At 46.5% G+C, this 17,738-nt stretch overlaps 1 protein-coding gene across 1 annotated transcript in view; it reads left to right on the top strand.

Moving 5' to 3' along the window:
* The window catches only part of PDLIM1 (PDZ and LIM domain 1), a 44,691-nt gene continuing 26,953 nt past the window's right edge, over positions 1 to 17,738 (top strand). Inside the window, exons 1-2 of the mRNA XM_027700148.1 lie at positions 1 to 131; positions 12,347 to 12,498. Coding sequence (XP_027555949.1) covers positions 36 to 131; positions 12,347 to 12,498 — 248 coding nt within the window. The 5' untranslated portion in view covers positions 1 to 35. The remainder of the gene's footprint in view (positions 132 to 12,346; positions 12,499 to 17,738) is intronic.

Genomic DNA, 17,738 nt, shown 5'->3' with positions numbered 1-17,738 from the left:
GCGCTGCCGGGTGACCCGCGAGGTGCAGCGCGCACATGGGGACGCACCGCATCGTGCTGTCGGGCCCCGGGCCCTGGGGCTTCCGCCTGGTGGGCGGCCGGGACTTCGAGCAGCCCCTCGCCATCTCCCGGGTAGGGCGGGCGGCGCTGGGGGCGGCCGGGGCCGGGGTCTGCCTGGGCTGGCAGGTGGCACAGCAGCGGGGTTGGTGGCAGAGCCGTGGCGGGAGGGCGTGTGTGTGTCTGTGGAGGGGAGTTGGATTGTCTTTTTCTCCCCCCTGGTTTGTTTGGGGTTTTTTTGGAGGGGGGGAGTTGTAATGTTAACGGGGAAGTCCGTGGTGGCCCACGCAGCCCCTTCACCTGATACAGACTGAAATCTTTGCTTCCCACCGAACCTCCCTCCTCAGCCTGTCCGTAGGGAACCCCTCGGCGCAGGCAGTGAGAATCTCCTCAGCTCCGCTGAGGTTCGGGTTTGGCAGCCCACCCCGTGGGAATCCGTCTCACCGAGGTGGGTTGAATGCTCGCCTGCCTTTGCTTGCCATGTATAGTTAACAGTCTTTGTTTACAGAAGCCATGTTAAGGTGTGTTAAGTGCCTCTTCCCGACTCTTTTCGAAGTCCTTTTTGTCCCCCCCTAAAGAGAAATTAGTTAGGAAATGACAAAGTTTTGCATCTAAACAATTTTAGAATCGTACCTTGATTTTCCCTGCTCCGCTCCAGCTCTTGCCCGTAGAACGCCAGGGCTGGGTTCAGGCTGCCTCTCTTCCCTGTCCCCGTCCCCGCCTGCCCCAGGTGCGCGCAGGTGCCGGGCTGGGCTGTTCCTGGCCGGGAGCTGGGCCCTGTCCCGGCTGCTCCCCGCAGGCCGACCGGAGCACAGGCACGTCCGTGGGGGCAATGAACCCCCAGCTCCCTGTGCCTTCCTGGCTCGGCACAGTGGGGTGTGCTGCTCAGTGTCTTGTCAGGGCTGGCTGCAGGCCTCTCCCGGGGAGAAGGAATGAAGGAATTGCTCCTTTTTCCAACAATCCCTCTAAAAATCAACGGCATCCAGCGAGCTGCTGAGAGCCCTGGGCTCAGCCACCATGGTACAATTTTGATGTGCCCACAGGCCCCAGGTGAGGAAGGGCTGTGGGAAGTGGAATATACAAGAACTTGAACTTCTGTGAACTGCCCTTAAAGAAGACCAGGATGGTCAAACTTGTGAATTTTTATAAATGCCTCCTACCACAGGGTCTCCTGCCATGGGGTCCCATAGCCTGAAGGACCCCAGGTGCTACTGGAGAAGCTGCCAGCTCCAGGAAGGGCACAGCTGGAAGTGCTGTTAAACCCGCCGAGGGGGGGAAATTTACTAGTTTTCTGTGTAATCTCTTTCAATTACAGTAATAATGCCTCATTTTTCTAAAGCATTTTTGGGACATGAAAGCAGCTTTAGCATGAAGGAAGTGATATTTACTTCATTGTTATGGTAATTTCCTTCCAGCAAAAGACTCAGGCAGAAGTGTGTCTGAAGCCCTACCTCACTGCTCTTACCTCTTCTTGGTCGCCTTTGTCAATGCTGATAGGCACATACCAAGGGACGTAGATCAGCTAAGTGGCAAAAATAACCCCTCATGAGAAATTGTGGCCCTGGGGACTAAAATGTAATAAAAGAGCCTATCTGGTGATGGTGACGTAAATGCTGACAATTAGCAGCTCTTATCAGGGCTTTCTCTTGTGGCCCCTCTGACATTTTTAATTTCCCCTCTAAGACTTCAAGTGATTAATCTTTCCTGTGGCTTGCTCTTAAGAGTCCTGGGTTTGTCCCCTTGGCTCAGGAGCGAAGCTCTTGGCAGGTTCTTCTTTTACCATGTAAAAAATTATCTGATCCAGTTTTGACCTGTTTTAAAGAATGTGATCCTCCTTGTGTGTTGACTTTACAGGGCTATAACTTTGCTGTTCTTGCTTATTTCATTTAGTACCTGGGCTCCCACCAGAGACCTTTGTGGGCACAGAGCCCTCCTTCTCTCTCACGATGGGGTGAGCTCTGGCTGTAGGACTGCCAAGGGTTGAGGGCCTTGGTCCCACTGAGGTATGATATGGGGGGCTACCTGAGGGGAACAAGAAGGTGGGGAGGCTGTAAGTTGTGATAAGAGCATTGTTCTAGGAGCAGAGGGGCATGTGGCTATCCCTCCTCAGCACTTACAAGTTTGCTTTGTGCTGCAGCAGCAGGAGGTGTGTCAGTGGCACAGATGTGCTCGGGGGGAGCGCTGTTAGCAGGGGTGCACAGGGCTGCCTGCCCCAGGCCAGATGTGCATTCTGGATTGCTCCAGGGAGCAGGATCCTCCTGCCACTGACAGCTGAGAGCACTGCAATTCAGGTATGCTATGTATGGGATAAGTCCCCTCCCACGTAGCCAGTGGAGCTTGTCTCTGCCTTATCCGGGGCTGCCTGTCTCATTGATGCACAGATGGGGTCACCACGCTGCTCCAGGTGTGTGCTGGCATGGTGGGATGCCAGGAGAGAGACATCCATCCAGTCGTGGGCCTGAACTGGGTGTCTTGCAGCTCTCTTTGAAGCAGGTGCCTAAATTCAGCCTGCATTGCCTGCCAGGAGCTCATATTTGGTTTCTGGCAGCATTATCCTGATGGTGAGCTCTTGAGCTTATCTTGGTATATATGGCCTCATCACCACTATACCTCAGCTCCTTGCTAGTAGCTTATGGCTTCTCAAGCTCCTCTATGGTGATGTAGGGAGGGTTTATCCTGGTCATGCTGCGCTGCTTGAGTTGCCAAGGCATCTCATACTCCAGAGGAAGTCATATGAGCTTGGTGTTGTAGTCCTGGCTCCCAGAAGGATGAGGAGCACTGGTGCCATGAGCATGGGAGCCAGCAGAGCAGCATGGCCAAGCATGGTGCTTCTGGCTGACAGCAGCTGCATGGCACCAATGCCTGCTTGTGCCTTAGGAGAGCAGCAGATGAAAGATTGTGGCATTTCCACAGCTGCTCTATCTTGTCTCTTGTCACTACCCTAACTCCTGTTCCACTTGAAATGTGTGTTCAAACCTGCTTCAGGCCCAAATACATCACAAGCATCTTGTTGTGTGAATGCTTCTGGTTTCTTGGTTGTGTTGGACCAGTTTTCCCAGTGCAAGCCGAGTGTGGGGATTTCACAAGTACTGCTCATGAGACTTCCTTGGGGAGTTTCCCTTCTCTTTAGGAGAGATGCTTCACAGATGTTTCTGGCTTACATTTCTTTTCAAAACTGCAGGATTCTGGTGGACACTTTATAACAGTCTGTTCAGAAAAAAAAACCCCAAACTTGTGTTGACTGGGCCACAGTCTGCTGGATTGCCTTACAGGAGTAGGAAAGACCCCTGTCTTTATCACTCTTTGGGTGATACTGTACAGTGAGTCAGTGGGGTAGAATTTGAAAAAAGCTCTTTCTGAACTGTGGATGGACACAATACAGGATAACAGTTTCTGTAGAGCTGACCTATGCACAGGGTAGTTCCCAGTTAAATCCCCTTGAGGCTGGTGGAGCTGATGGAGGAAGCAAGCAGCATGTTTTATGAGGAGAGATGCTGATGAAGTGGAGCTGTGTGAAAAGCAGTGCAATTGACAGACCCCATCTCTCAGGTAACATGAGCTGCTGCCTGTTTGGTTACATATGATTTTGATAAACATCGGGGCTTTTTGTTTCCAGTTGAATGTATACGTGGAACTGTAAACCCTTGTTATTAAGATTATTTTTGTGGTTTGTGGTAGTGATCTTGAACATTTGACCCAAAATATGGGCAGAGTGGAGTTTTGCTCTGCTTTGTCATGTCAAAAACCTCCCAGCTCCATTAAGAGTGGTGTCTCTCAGAGTCTGTGAAACTGGACACTTTTGTTATAAAAGTGAGCAATTTTCCAGTGAAAAATGGTTTCAAGATAGACCAGTTATGCAAATAGATTAAAAAGATGAAATCCCAACATGATGCTTGTTGCAATAATATGAATTAATCCCTGTTTAGTTTGATGTTTTATCTATTCATGGTATTTTAAAAGCTCAGAATTTATATAAAGTACAGAATTGGATCATAATTGGGTATTTGAGTGCATTCGTTTTGTTTTTTGAGATGGACCTCTGAACCAGCTTTATAAACTTAAAGCTTGATTTAGTGATAAAAGTGAACTTAATGGTCTGAAAACAAGCATGGGACTGAATCCTGTGGTGTCAAAAGACATGATGTTTAGCTTTGGTACTGGCTCATGTTCTTCCCCTGTCAACCGGTCACCCCGGTAGGAAGCAGCTGAGCAAAGGCATCCTGAAGCCACTGATGAGAGAAAGCCCCAGTGGTGTGGGACATGCTGCTGATGAGCAACTTGTGGGGGTGGAGACCGTCCTTCTGGAGCATGCCAGGGCTCAGCTGAGTGGCACAAGCGCCAGGAGCTGGGCTGCAGCCTCTTCCCCAGGTGGGAAAAAGGCTGTGGCTGCAGGGTATTTTTCTGAGACATGGGGAGAGCTGATTTCCAGGGAGGCCACTGCTCCCAGAGGGGAGCTGGAATGCCTCCTCTCTGCCAAAGGAAACATGGGGTGTGGTGGATGTGATAGGATTTAGGGTTGGGCTGGCTTTCCTCCTCAGCCTGGGGAGCCTTGGCTGGACCCCACTGTGCACACCTATGGCTGAAGTTCCTCTGCCACACCGTCCAGCTTTTGTGTTTGTAACTGCAAACACCAGCATTGTGCTTGGGTCTTGTTCTGAGGTTGGCTGGGCAGAGGGAGACAGCTGGGAAAAGCTGCTGGGGTTTATAGGAAGGTGAAAGTGGCTGTGTTTCCTGCTCTGATGTTTACTCTTGTGCTGCTGTTCCTGGCTGCTGGGTGGGGTGGGGGCTGTGGCAGTACCAGCCCTGCTGTGCTGTGCCACGCTGCCCAGGGTGGTGGGCAGAGCTGCTCCAGAACTAGACAGCTGATAAGTGCCTGTGGAACACTGGCCATTAGGGTCACCTGCCAAGAGCTTCTGGCCCTGCAGAAGTAGTTGGGTGGGTGTTTAGAGGATGGGACGATGTCTTGTGCCTTTGCTTGGAGGGAGTCCTGTCTGGTCTGTCTGGGCACGTCAGGTATGGAGAACAGAGGTTGTGCTCCTACAGACTTTGAAGTCAGCATCACCCCTGACAGTTTCCTGGGCAGCTGCTGTGGCTGGGAAGGCCTGTGCTTCAAAGATAGAAATGGCTGCTGAGAAGAGGAAAAGACTTTCCTGATCTCCCTGGCTGCCAGGGTTTGGATGACAAGAAATCATCCTTAATTGTAGCAAGGGCAAAGCAGCAGAATTTTCTTGTGGTAAATGCAGAGTCCTTTGGGGCACAGGACAGGCTTGATCTTTTCCAGTCCTGTTTCCTGAGTCTTGGGGGGCAGTTTTATCTTGGAAATAACTTGTGAAAGAATTGGCATGCTAATTAAACTCCTTCTACCAGAGTTACATGCAGGAGCAGTATCCTTGTCTCTCCTAGGAGCCAGGGTTGTATTTTCTACAGTTCACCTTTTCAGACCAATTTGTTATGCAGCAGCTTTATGTCACCCAAACTTTGGAATTCCCTTTTCTCTGTACCTCTTCTTTGTGACCGGTATAATCTCTTTTTCTGACCCACCTTGTTCTGGATTAGTTACCTAAAGAACCTAAAGAGAGAACTCCACATTTGGAGGGAGTGTACAAGCCCGAACTTTATGTGAGACAAAAGTAAATATTGGACTTCATAGGAGAAAGTCCTTTTTGTTCCCTGATCGGCTTGTTCCCAGATGTCAAGTTGTGCGTGGTTGCAGGGTTCTTGGTACCTTTTGTCCTCAAAAATCAGTTTGTCCATCAGGAAAGGTAGTTGGTTTGGAAAATTAATTGGATTTGAAAGATGCAGCATCAAAATGATTTTTTTTTTTTCACTACAAACAGGGAAATTATAGGAGGCCTTAACTGCATAAACAATTGATGTTGTTCTGGACAGTGACACAGTATCTTAGATGGTTGCTGATCACTGGACATGTTGATTTATTTAGAGGATGAAATAAACCATCAGGAAAAGCTCAGCTGTTTCTGAGATGTTGTAAGAAATATCTTTTTTGTTTGTTTTAATGTGAGGCATGTTGCAAAACAAGCAGTGAGGCTGAGTAACTCCTTGACCACTATTTGAGCATTTTTCTGAGCAAATAATCTATGTTTTTTTGTACTGCCTTAGTGAGGTCAGCCCTTTCTGTGCAATATCTGATGCCTTCCCCTTTCTGTGTTAATAATGCTCATCTGGCTATCAGGGTAGGATGTGAAGGCAGGCAGGAAGGTGAGGGCTGGGCTGCTGGAGGAGCTTGTGCAGTGAAAGCCCAGACCCCACTGGGGTGGGCTGATGCTCAAGGGTTTCACCAGCCAGAGGTATGTCCCCCTTCCCCTTCTTCTCTCTTGGTGATGGTGTGGTCTAGGCCAGCACAGCCAGTGAGGTTTGGGCTGCAGCTGTGTTGGACTGTAATGGTGCAGAGAGTGGGAACAGCTTTGAAGGGAGCTCTCCTGGAGCCAGTTGTAAGGAACCAGCCTGTCATTCCCCCTCCCCTGAAGAGAAAGGGTGGGGAACGTGCCTGCCTGAATTTTCTCATAGCCTCTGATCTCTGCTGACCCAGCTGCATGCTTTTGCTGGGAGAAATTGTGACTGCTTAGCATAATACTCCAGCGCTGAGGACATTACTCATGGTAAAAGAGCAGTGTGTGTGGGTGGGGAGGATTAAACTGAACGTCAGAGATGTCTTGTTGTCACTCGTGGCCTTGGAATAATGTTGCTGCATGTCTGTCCTGTCCAGCAAAGATCCAGCTGGGTTTTCCTCTCAAGTGCACATAGGTGCAGTTTCTCCAGATCTTTTTCTTGGCTGATATTAATTTTGCCTCTTCATCACTTCTTGCAATGTGTGTGTAGGTGTGGAGTGATGGGTGATGCTGGAGACTGTAGGGTCTGTGAGAAACTGTAAAGAGATGACAGAGTGAGCAAGTAGTGTGTTGGAAGGGATGAGGGGAGAAGGCCAGAAAGAATTGAATGAATTTTAGACCCACCCAGCTATCTTTATACATGGAGCTGCATTATGCTGCTTTTCATAGAAATGCTTCCCACCCTTCCTCCCTCTGCTGTGGGCAGCAGCTTCCCTCGATATACCCACTGCTGCCTCTTGGATCCTTGCCTGCAGAAGGAAAACAGGCACCATAATCCCTGTCCAGGGACTGCAAAGCTTGTTAGGTAGCGTGTATGGAGGGGTTGCATCAAACTTAAAGTGTGGTTTTGTTTGGCAAGCTCTGGGATAGACAGAAGTTTTTAAAGAGGTCCTGGGAGCTGGATAAGCAGCCAAATGTGTCTCCCTCTGCTAAATCAAAGTGTTTTCTATTGTAAATGCACTTGTCCAAAGACAACCTGAAGACTTGATATGTCACAGCTGAATGCTTGTTTGCTGCTTGGCCGCCCATACAGGGAGATGACAGCCAGCAAACTACCTGAATTCAGATGGACATCTGAACTTTGCAAAGTCCTGGTGGTGCTGACAAGGTGGAGCCCAAAGTGTGTGTATGAGGGGGCAGTGTGTATATACATACATATATATATTCACACACATGTGTGTGCATGCACACGTGTCCACAAAGCTTCACTTTGCAGCATAAGGAAATAATGTAAGTTTTTCTTCTATCCAAACCAATCCTGAATCTGTGGGACCTCTATTAAAAAGAGGGGTCCAAGCCTATAACTGGTCTAAACTGTTAATCTACTACATTGAGTTTTGCATGAGTAAAGAGTGCACAATCAAGCCCATGGATTATGGGGATTATTTGTTTCTTCCATGTGCTGGCTCATGTGTCTGAGCTGGTGTCAAGGGTGTAGCTTGATGTGTCTGGTTATAAGTATCTAGATTATTTCTGTAGTAGCCCAGATTTCTTACACAGAACACCAGCTAAAAAGAGCATTACCATAAACACACTGCGGTGAGCTCTGGGACCTGTTCAAGATACAGTAGGAAGAAGTGCTGCTCTGCCTGTCTCAGCAGTGTCTGTTCGACAGTGAAATGACCTAATGGCACTGTTACCCAATTGCCTGAGAGCAGTCACCTCAAGGTAGGGCATGGCTCCCTTCCAAAGGATGCCCTTGGGCATGATATTAGAAGGTGTGCAGAGCTTTATTCACCTCCCCATAGCATCCCTGGAACTGGGAGGCTCCTGGCACCTTGTGATGCTGCCCATGTCCCATCTGCCAGAGGCTGCCCAAACCCAGTGGAGGAAGCCCAAGCTAGTCAGGGAGCTCTTTTAAAGGAGACAAGAGGCTGTGCCTTTGCATGAGGTGCGATTTGGGCAAAGTTGTGTTTGCTGGTTTTGTTCCTTGTAGTGTCTTTCACAGCTCCTTGCCTTTCCATGCAGAAGTGCAGCTATATCTGCTCATTACTGGGTCATCTACTTGTACAAAGTGTGCAAGGCACTCCTGCTGTCCCCTTGTCTCCTGCTGCTGTCTGCTCCATGCTCAGTCAAGAGCAAAGGGTAAGGAAAGAGGTTGGGGCAAAGCTTTAGATCATCTGAGAGCAGGAGCAAAGCAGCTTCAGGTGGTGCAAAATGTACGGATGCCTGTGAGCCTGAAAGCTTTTGTTCATTTATGGAGTCCTTTTGTGTAAGCTGGCTGATAGCTGTCAGTGCTCTGAGCACCTCTGCCTGCCCACCCTGCTGCTTCCCATGGACCAGGGAGGGATGGGACAAAAATAAAAGCAGGAAAAGGTCTTCCCAGCGGCAGCTCTGTGCTCCTCACTTAGTAACAGAAACGCCTTTTGCTTTCCTGACTTAACTGGTAGGTGAGCAAATATCAAAAGCAGCGTTGACAGCACTGAGATAAGCCCAGGCCTTACTGCGAGGGGGGAAGGGAACATTATTAGTAGCTATTAATCATCCTAAAAGGGTGGGGGATGGGTTATGTCCGGTACCCTGCCCTTGTGCAGACATGTTTCCTATGAGCAGTCCTGGCAGGGAGTACGAGCTGGATGTTGCAGTGCAGCAGTTTGTGGAAGGTTGCACTTCGGGGCAAGTTATTTCCAGAATGAAGAAGCTGAATTTTAAAAAGTTTCCTTTTGGCAAATTCACTTATCCTTTTTATTACTGTGCAATCCTTGTAGCTTCCCCTTAGGGAGGAGGTTTGGGTGGTACCTTAGTGGATTTAATAGCCCTTGTGCTACCAGTGGCTCTTATCTGATGGAGAAGAGCACTCACACTTCAAATTCCTCTGAAGTGGACACAGAAGGGGAACTGACACCACAAGCACTGGCAAAGTGCTGAGGTGTCACTGTGAATGCTCATCCTGGGGGCTCTAGGAGTTTATTCAGGAGGCTTCAGCATTTCAGTGTCCCTGGCTGCTCCAGCTTAGCTGTTCCTGGTGGTACAGGATAATTTCTAGCAGCCTACCACATATCGTGTAGATTATCAGTCTTGAAATGCAAGATGTATAGCTGAGTCTCCAGCAGTGTTCCAGCGTTGGCGTCAATCCACTGTTATCCTTGACCCTTTGGCAGCCTTGTCTGATTGAAAATGAATCATGGCAGTAGCGTGCTGGGCTTGGTGTTCCTCAGGGGGTGAGTAATGTGCCCCTCTCCCTCCTTTGGTACCAGAGGAAATAAATGCACCAGGAAACCAAGTGACATGGTTAAGGCCCAGCAGCCAGGGTAGGACCCACACTGTGTCTCGTGCAACAGGAGGACAGGTCCTTAGGGATATGTCTCAGAGTTTCTCTAATGACAGCTCCCAAGTCTGGTGGGACTATGGGCAACTTTCAGTGCTCAGGGTTTCTTCACGGCTGCTAGCTGTCCCTGTGTGCTGGTTTTGGCTGGGGTAGAGTTTATTTTCTTCACAGTGGCTGGTATGTGGCTGTGTTTTGGATTTGTGCTGAACGCAGCACTGATAATATAGAGATGTTTTTGTTATTGCTGAGCAGAGCTTGCACTGAGCCAAGGCCTTTTCTGCTTTTCGTACTGCCATGCTGGTGAGGAGGCTGAGGGTGCATGGGAGGCTGAGAGGAGACATGGCTGGGAGGAGACACAGCTGGGACAGCTGACTCCAACTGATCAAAGGGATATTCCATACCATATGGCATCATGCTCAGTTATATAAAGAGGGGAAAGACGGTAGACGGGAGGGATGTTTGGAGTTAATGGCGTTTGTCTTTCCAAGTGACCATAATGTGTGATGGAGCCCTGCGCTCCTGGAGATGAATGAACACCTGCCTGCCCATGGCAAGCAGTGAATTAATTTCTTGTTTTGCTTTGCTTGCATGAGCAGCTTTTGCTTTACCTTTTAAACTGTCTGTATCTCAACCCAGGAGTTTTTTCACTTCTACTCTTCAATTCTCTCCCTGGTCCTCCTGGTGGGGGGGTTAACGAGTGGCTGTGTGGTGCTTAGTTGCTGGATGGGGTTGAACCATGACACCCTGTCACAAGGTTTACAGAAGGTGCTCTCAAGGCAGTGCATCCAGTGGAGTGGCTGCAGATTACACTCAGTGGCCTCGATAGTCCACCGGTCAGCTGCAGCTGACATTTAAAGCAGATTTTCTGTATCCATCTGTTGCCTTGTCTGGTCTTTTCAGCAGTACTTCCTCTGTCAGTTCATAGAGTGCTTGCAGCCTTAGAAGTGGTGTGCAGGTAGACACCCACTATTTGTTTGATCCATCTGAAGCTCTTTGGATTAATGTTGAGCACCTTGGTCAACCGTGGACATCTGTGATGCACATCTGTGTCCTTCCCCTTTCTGTGAAATACTATCCTAGTAGAGACGTGAAAAAAGAAAAGCATATTGTGATCTTTCTTCTGGTTAGGGAAAATACCCCCACTACAGCTGTGAGGGAATGTGCTAAAAACCTCGGTTTCAGCCCAGGGAAAACAGTGATTGTAATTGCTGCTAATGTGTGACACTTCTAGAAGGGGAGTGTTTTCCTGGGGGCAGTGACTTACCAACCAAACCCACGTTAGGAGGGGTCTCTAAATCTTGTGAGCAATGTTTATTTATGTCTGACAGCTCTGCTGGGTTTGCTCAGCTGCTTTCCAGCATGCTGAAACCTAGCATGAATTTGTAGAATGAGTACCATTTACAATGGACTCATAAATGAGGTATGTCTCAGCTGCGAGGCATGTTTTAATCTGTACTCATGTCTGGGAGCAGTCCACCCTTCTCATTTCCTCTGCCTATTAAATAATTGATGAAAGCCCACAGAAATCATTACAATCCTTCCACAAAGTCATTAAAACTGCACAAAATCTTATATAGTGCTTGCAAAGCCACAAACATGACATTATTCACCCTCCACCTAAGCATTATGTTTGGCCCAAAGAGGTCTCAGTTGTTAAGAGGACACATCTTTAAAAGAAGTAGGGAAAAATGAACCATCCACTTAGTTGATTTTCTTGAAAATGCCAAGTTTTAGCTGGGACCTTTTAATTTGGAGTGTCATGCCAATGGCATTGCTGCATAGCTTCTTCTATCTGGGATCTCAATGAGATTACCCCAAGCTCCTTCCATTAGTCGTTTCTCAGGCAGAGCACAGCACCTCTTTAGCAGTACAGTGGTGTATCTGAAAAGCAAAGCACCATGCATGGAGAGGAAAGGGTGATGTAATGTGGCAGAAGGTATTAAGGTGCGCTGTGGTCAGGCTGGGGGTGATGCTTCTACTTTTTCAGAAACTATTGTCAGTTTGTGGTTTAAAGATGAAGTTTCTGATGCCTTTCTCCCTTCCATTCTGCTCATTAGATCGTGCACTGCTTTGGGATTGATCTTGCTGAAGTCAGTGAGTGTGTGTTGCACCTGTTCCTGGGCAAAACTAGTTTATTACAACTAAAGAAGCAATCCAAAATCTTGAGCCCAAACCTTTCTTCCAGGGAAGGAAACAGATGAGATTGTGATGCAGACAAAGGTGTTTGTGATTGGCATTGACTGTATTGCAGTGAGTCTGATACTTTTCTGTCACCTCTGTTCTTAGAGACTTGGACTTCTGGCTGTGTTCAGCACCTTGTTCCACAGAGCACTTCTCTGTCCAGCAGAGAGTTGCTTTCTGGATAATCTTACTCTCTAGCATGAAATCAATTGCCTTGAGTGAAAATATGATTTTCTTTCAATTTACCTGTTGTTCCCTCTCCAAATTTCTATCTGTGGGTGACAAAAAAAAAAAAAGAATCCTACCCCTAACTATTGCTGAGGAGTATCTAATAGACCCAGATAGATTTCTGCTGAGAATTTACTTTAGTTTTCACCTCTTTGCTTCCAGGTACCAGTGAGAGAAACCACAACTTGTCCAACTGTTTTTCAGATGTTGCTGTGGAAAGCTCCTCACTGGAAAGTCCATTCACTCTTTTTGTTTTCTCTTAGGTGACTCCAGGTAGCAAAGCTGCAATAGCCAACTTGTGTATAGGAGACCAGATCATAGCCATTGATGGAGTGAACACAGATAACATGACGCACCTTGAGGCTCAGAACAAAATCAAGGGTTGCACAGACGAACTCACTCTGACAGTCAGCAGGTACGTTGCTGAGCAAGGCTGGGGATGGATAGAGGGAGGGTTGCAGGGTGGGCAGTAGCTGTGTTTTGGTTTGACAGTAGACCTCTCTGGGTGGTTTAATTGGACCTCTTAGTGCTCTGTCTGACAGGTGCTGGCTAGCAAGAGGGAACTGCATTTCATCCTTTAATCCTAATGCTGCTTGCATTTGCTGCACTTGACCTTACAAAAGCAACCTTTCAAGTGAGGAATTGACTGATTGTGGCAGAGTCTCTCAACTTATTCTGTGGCTCCTGACAACAAGAAATCAAAGATGGTCTCGTGAAAACCTCACTCATAGCAGAGGAGGTACAAGATGACCTTCCTTCCTGTTGCACTGATTTAGCAGTTAAAATATATGGTTGTGTGTTGTTCCAAGTGATTAATTGCCTGGTTTCTGGCACAGAGAGGCTCAGAAATGTACGTTGTGAAGCCTCTTGATCAAACAGCACCGTCAGTGCTAAACAGTGACAATGCAGGGTGCAGCAAGGTCCCTGTTAGGCATCAGTCTCTCCAAGTCCTGAAAAACTAAAGGAAGCTGACAGCTGAGCCACAATCTCTGTCACTAATGTAGAGCACAGGCTGACTTCAGCCTTCCCACCATCTTGAACTGCAGAGAAATGGACAGCTTCATTCTTTTCCCTAGCCATGCTTTATTTTTGACCATCTTTGTAAAGAGAGGAAATGGAGATGGGAAGGCAGGGGTCTGCTTTGCATTGACCTGTTGCTGCTTAAAAGAACTGGAGCCTGCTTTTTGGGTTTTTTGTTTTTGTTTTTTGAGGATGCTGGGGATTTATCCTTCCTTTTGGTTTGAATTGCAGCTATGGGTGCCAGCACTTCTCAAAGTCAGATGGTAGATACAGTGTTGGCATCTGGAGTGAGTTTTTCCCGTGCCTACCTTCCCCCAGAGTGATCATCCATCAGTTTCAGGGCAGATGCAGAGGAAGTGCTTTCAAAAGGAATGCAAAAGCATGCCTTAAGTGACACAGTGGTTCAGTTGTTCAGTGCTTTTCTGTGATAAACAGAAGGCTTTTACCGTAGCTTGGACAATGCCAGGAGTTCAGGAGGCATTTCCCAGTTCAGGAAGAAGCGATGGGTCTTGGCCAAAAAAAGCCTGACAGTTCATTGAGGGAATTCACAGAGGGAACAGCAGATCACAGTGCAGGCAGTGTGAATGGATGGTGAGCTTTGCAGTGGCCTGTTAACCCCAGAATTTCTCATACTGGCCTCGAATTTGGCAGCCTGTAAGGCTGCAAAGGAGTGCTTCTTTTCCTCTCCGAAATATCCAGCTGTTTGAGTTGACAAACGAGTGCCGTGTGGTTCTGGCTGGGAGAGAGGAAGGGCAGCAAGGGCTCTTTCAGCCTGCAGGCAAGTTCACTCTTACAGATCATTGAGTCTGTAAAATGTGTTTGCTAATGTTAATTACAAAGTCATTAACTTTATAGCTACCCTATGCACATTTCATTGGCCTTGGGTGTGGAAGCTGCCCAGGGAGAGATTTCTAGCTGGATATGCAGCTGTGCAGGGGCTTTGAGTTTGCACAACTCAACTCTTTCATGACCTCCTTTCAGTGAGGTAGCATGAGTGTGTGCTGGCTCTTCTGCTGCTGTACTGATTGCCGAGTATTGATGACAGAGTAGCCAAGAAGAGTATCAAGACTGCAAGGATCTGACCACTTGCCACTGCTCTATATAAAATCTGTGTGCATCATGTTATCTTTCCTGGTTGTACTCTTTTGAGAATATTTTATCCTTAGTGCCCAGCTGTCTCCTTCTAGGCCCCCACTCCACTGCGTTGTCCTAAAGGCAGCTGTACTCAGTGGTCAGAGTAGCTCTGTAAGTAGTTGGCTGAGTATGAAAAGGAAAGCATATAATTTGCACTTCAACACCACCAACTCTAGATTGGTCTCCATGCTGTGCAGTTGTAGCTTGTTACCTGAATTAGTTGTACAAGGAGCTGTGCTGGCATGGACCATTGGTCTGATAGGACAGCAGCTCTGTGGGCTGGAGCATCACACACTGAGGATGTGCCCAGCCGGGCCAGGTTTTCTGGAGTGAAAAGTCTTCCAGTCCTTCTTTTCTACTCATCGTTGTAGAGATGTCTTGTGAAAGCATAAATCCTTAGTGATTTTTAAATTGCTAGCTGATGAATTTTAAATGTTTACTCATTTAAATGATTACCCAAGCTAAATGTTCTCTGACCTGCATTCAGAGTGGCAGCAAGGTTATGCCAGATGAGATTTTAGACATAGGTCTGAGATCACATCAGGTGTTTCAGTTCCACCAAAGGATCAACACCATCATGACAGTGGAGACTTCATATGTGACTGTGCTGTGAATGTGAAAAGTATGTGGTTTCAAGAGCCTAGTGGGTGACAAATATATAGACAAATCTATAAAGGTTGATATATACAATGGAGGTATCTCTGCTGCAGAAAGCCTTTAAGCTGCAAGTAACTGGAGGCTAGGAGAGTGTTTTATGGAAGTATTGTACTATGCTTATCTTTTTCTTGGGCTCTTCTGTGAACCAAAAAAAACCCCTTTAAACGTGTTTGTACTCCAAATAGGCAATCCTCTTCTCTTTTAATGGTAGTCAAGCAGTTAAGATGTCTTCATGTTTGGCTGTACTAATGATTATTTAAGAGAAGTGTAATTATAGAGAATTGAAAGGACTTAAACACTTCTGGTAAAGGAAATGCTGTTTGCACTGTATACTTGATTGTGTATATCAACAGCATTCCAATGTTTCCTGTTTCAGTATTTTTCTTAACGATGGTAACAGTTGAAAAATAGTTCAAAACAGATTGTAAGCAGGAAATCTAGTCTAACATATGTCACCATTAAAAATGGATCAAATTTCTAGCTGAAGAAAACATGCCTGATCTGCTTTTTCACCCAAGGGTGGAAATCTCTTAATTTCCTAGGATTTAAAACTCAGCCACAAATTGCTTTCTCTCAATACTCTTTTTTTAAGTGGCACTGCCAGGTGCTTTGCTGTTTAATGTGTGAACAGAGTTGGAAAGGTCTGTTTTCTACCTCAAAAGTGGGTGTTCAACAATGTTGGTGCATATACCAAATTCCTGCTGAACTTACTGTGTTGGGCAGGTCCCCACTCTTTTCTGAGCCTGTGTTTGTTCATTCCTTTTGCTTTTTGTTTCAGGACAGAGAGTGCTTAGAGAAATGTAGTTTTCAAGGAACCAAAGTAAAGGTTCCATTATTGTCTTCAACAGTATAAAATCAAGCTCAAGACAGTATGCTTCAGTCAACTCAAGCCCACTTGGTTGCTAAACTGAGAAATTCAGAGAGATTTTAGAGCCTTTCCCATTCATAGGAATAATGAAATTTGGGATCTTGAGTCTTTGAGAAGAGCTACTCTTCTTTTTCCTTTTCTTTTTTTTTTTCTTTTTTCTTTTCTTTTTTTTTTTTCCCAAACAGAATGTGTATATCACTGCACTGACATTTTAGGGTTGAGCAAAGTTTTGTCCCAGGCTGCTGCACTCCATTAGTGGGGGTAAGCAGCAAGATGTGTCCAACAGATTGGAGAAAGGTATCACTCTCCATTGGAAATACAGTGTATTTTGGGTGAGACACTTGTTCTTACAAAGAACATTCAAAGAAAGGAAGGAGCAGCAGGAACAAATACTACCACAAAACACACCTGGTAGCCAAAGATCCAGGTATAACCATGGAAATGCTCATGATGAATTTGACATAGAGCTCTAATGTAGCTGCAGATGTACAGAAGCAGACAAATGTTCATTGCAGCACAGGTGAAAATTATTTCTGAAACAAATGGCTCTTTGCCTGTAGCTATAGTCACCAAATGGTGGTAGAGCTGTGCAACCCTGAGGCAACTCAAAGGTAAAGTACGTATTTATATGGTGATCTTTTTTTCAAACAAAAGAAGTGTTCCTGTAGTGGGTCTGTCCTTCCCTTTATGTCTGGAGGCAGTTTGGGGGTGGTAATGAGAGGGGAATATTTGTGAAAAGGGATTGCAAACATGTCATCTCTTGTTCTGCTCCTACTGTCATTTTCTTCAAATTTCAAGCTGTTTTTCTGCAGCTCTTCTGCCAGCTTATAATACATTAATGCACCTTTTTTGTTTGCAAAACAGTCTTTTAATTTGCTAAAAGTTCTGCCAAGGAGTGAAGCTATGTATTTGTTCTTTGAAAAGTGCTGGGATTAGGGAAGTCAGATCTGCTACCAGCACATGTTAAATGCGTTGTCAGAAAGGATCATATGTAGATGCTTATGAAGAACAAGAGAGCACATGTGTGTTGCCCTCTACATTTTGTTCGGTTGTGCTCTTGCTTGCTCCACGTGTTCCCAGGTCTGAGCTGTGGGAACGAGTTGCACGAAGCCACAATAGGCTTAAATTTGTGTTCTAGGAAGTTCGTGGAATCCGTTGACTCATTTAGGTTTGCTTGTTTGCTTCCCTGCCAAGGAGAGTTTTCCAGTTTCTGTCATCTTACTAATAATTCTTTTGGCCCTGGGAAAAGCCAGCTGCTCAGTGTGCAGCTATATAAGGGCATGCAGGTTGCCTGACCCTGAGTGGCTGCTCACAACCTCTCCATGGCCAGTGTGGTGCTCCCAGTCCTCCTGGGTGCATGCCAGCAGCTTTTACTAACAGCTGGCACATTCAGAGTGATTTTGGCAAGTCAAGATAGGTATTTGTTGGCATTTTACAGCCTGTTTGGCAAGGTAAAAGTAGTTAACTCTGCAGCTGGCTAGTGGAAGAGCAGTGTGAGCCTGAGTGTCAGGTGTGTCTTATCTTTTGTAGCTCTGTAATGAACTTACTTGTAATAAACTTCTGTTGCTTCTTCTGTGTAACTGGAGTTGCCTTTTTGTTTTTAGTGGTTGTGTGAAGAGACACCTGAAATGCAAGAGGACCATGCATGGAGAAATGCATTTGGGACCTCCTGTCTCTAGGGAGTTGTGACTATCAGTGCTGTTTGAATTGACAGTGGACTGCATGCAGCCCGAGTACAGTTCTACTTGCCAAAGTGAATATGTCCATTAATGGGTTGTTGCTAAAGGTGACTTCTTGTGTTTAGGGCCAAGAACATGTATTTTTCAGCTGTTGCAGCTAAAGGGCTGATTAAAAGGTATCCTCCTGGTAGCCTGAGAGCTCTCGTAGTTAGTTTCTAAACATTTTTAAGATGCCTGTCTAAAACTCTGATGACGGGATTGGTGAAAGATAAATTGTTTAGGTCTTTCCTCATTTTT

Source organism: Neopelma chrysocephalum, unplaced genomic scaffold (assembly GCF_003984885.1).
Source record: "Neopelma chrysocephalum unplaced genomic scaffold, ASM398488v2 Primary Assembly neopelma1_143, whole genome shotgun sequence".
Lineage (NCBI taxonomy): Eukaryota > Metazoa > Chordata > Aves > Passeriformes > Pipridae > Neopelma > Neopelma chrysocephalum.
This window is presented reverse-complemented; position numbering and strand designations above follow the sequence as displayed.